General features: G+C 36.4%; 1 protein-coding gene across 2 annotated transcripts in view; it reads right to left on the minus strand.

Annotated features, from left to right (window-relative positions):
- LOC107582509 (WASH complex subunit FAM21-like) overlaps positions 1–1,523 on the minus strand; it is a 29,921-nt gene that overhangs the window by 11,386 nt on the left and 17,012 nt on the right. For both annotated transcript variants that reach the window (XM_016268391.1, XM_016268390.1), the window contains exons 21-22: positions 365–531; positions 157–274 (exon numbers count right to left, since the gene is read on the minus strand). In XM_016268391.1, the coding sequence (XP_016123877.1) occupies positions 157–274; positions 365–531 (285 nt within the window). The remainder of the gene's footprint in view (positions 1–156; positions 275–364; positions 532–1,523) is intronic.

Here is a 1,523-nt window from a genome sequence, read left to right on the forward strand (position 1 = left end):
CACAGTATTTTCAACTGTAATAATATTTCACAATATTACTGTGAAATGCAGCCTTTGGTGAGCATATAAGACTTCTTTCAAAAGCATTAAAGATCTCAAAGATCAAAATTCTGTAAAGTAACCCAAAAAGTATATGGACACTCAAGCCACACTTACCTTCGCTTCAGAAGGAGCTTTATTTGCAGGTGTTTTACAACCAAAAAGAGGTTCTTTGTCCTCATCATCATCATCTTCATTCTCAAACAGGAGAGATACTCTCTGAGATGACTTCTTACTGCGAGGACAGACAACAAAATTTTACAGCATAATGATTTATTGTTTCTCTCACTACTTAAGTACATTAACTGATCACCAATCCACAAACCTTGACTCATTTGTGGCTGCAAACAAATCATCATCATCATCAAACAGGCCGTCTTTTTGTGGTGCTTTGACACTGGGTAGCCTAGAGGGGGCGCTAACACTCGACTTCATCCCGCTGGACTTCACTTCCGGGCTCTCTCTGCTTAGCTTGGAGCTCATCCACTGATCCTGATATACAGACAAGCAAATGTTGTGCCATGTCATGTGATATCAGCATGCATCAACGATTGAACAAATAAAAATGCTATCAAAATAAAATGACAATTTTGTCACACTTTATTTTAAGGTCCAATTCTGGCTATTAACAAACCATTAACTATGACTTTTGCCTCAATAATCTCCCAATTTGCTGGTTACTAATAGTTAGTAAGGAAATTAAGTTTAGGTATTGGGTAGGCTTAAGGATGTAGAATATGGTCATGCAGAATATGTGCTTTATAAGTACTAATAAACAGCCAATATGTTAATGATAGGCATGCTAACAAGGAACTAGGTAATAGTGAGAATAGGTCCCTATCGAGCGGCAACCTCCCGCTCTCTCTCGTGAAGCCAACAAGGAAGTGACTTAAACTGTAATTCATCAATCCCATAGACTCCCCATGTTAAAATGCCCAACTTTACAGCAGAAAAAAACATGTTTACAGCCTGGTTCAAAAAATTATTTTGGTCTATATAACTAATTTTACCCTTCATGACAACTGTGAGGCAAAATTATATTAAGCCTTAAAATTCTGCATAATTAAGGGCATGGCCACTTGAGTGACAGGTGGATTGACGTTGCTGTTTCTATCAGCCGCTGAACTTGGCATCTCTGCCGTGTTTCTGCTTTTGTTTTATTCAGTCTATGGGTTATTTTCGTGATTATTTCTTAAAATTATCAAATAAAATGTCTTGTTGTGCGGTTAATTGTACTAACAGACCGTCCAAGTCTGGGATCCATTTTTTCCGGTGAGTGATATTGTAATGTAATTTTATTTATTCTTTATAATTTTATTCAAAACTCTGCTACACTCTAGAATCCGACAAACTGTGATTTAGCTGTAATGTTAGGCCTGTAATTATAGAAAACCGTTAAGGCTTAATGAATTAAAACCGATTAAAACTGTTTTTAAAAAACGAAACTCAGTGAGAGCATGATTAATAAATCATACTATGTACAG

Source organism: Sinocyclocheilus grahami, unplaced genomic scaffold (assembly GCF_001515645.1).
Source record: "Sinocyclocheilus grahami isolate Dianchi unplaced genomic scaffold, SAMN03320097.WGS_v1.1 scaffold45.1, whole genome shotgun sequence".
In the NCBI taxonomy this organism is placed as follows: Eukaryota; Metazoa; Chordata; class Actinopteri; order Cypriniformes; family Cyprinidae; genus Sinocyclocheilus; species Sinocyclocheilus grahami.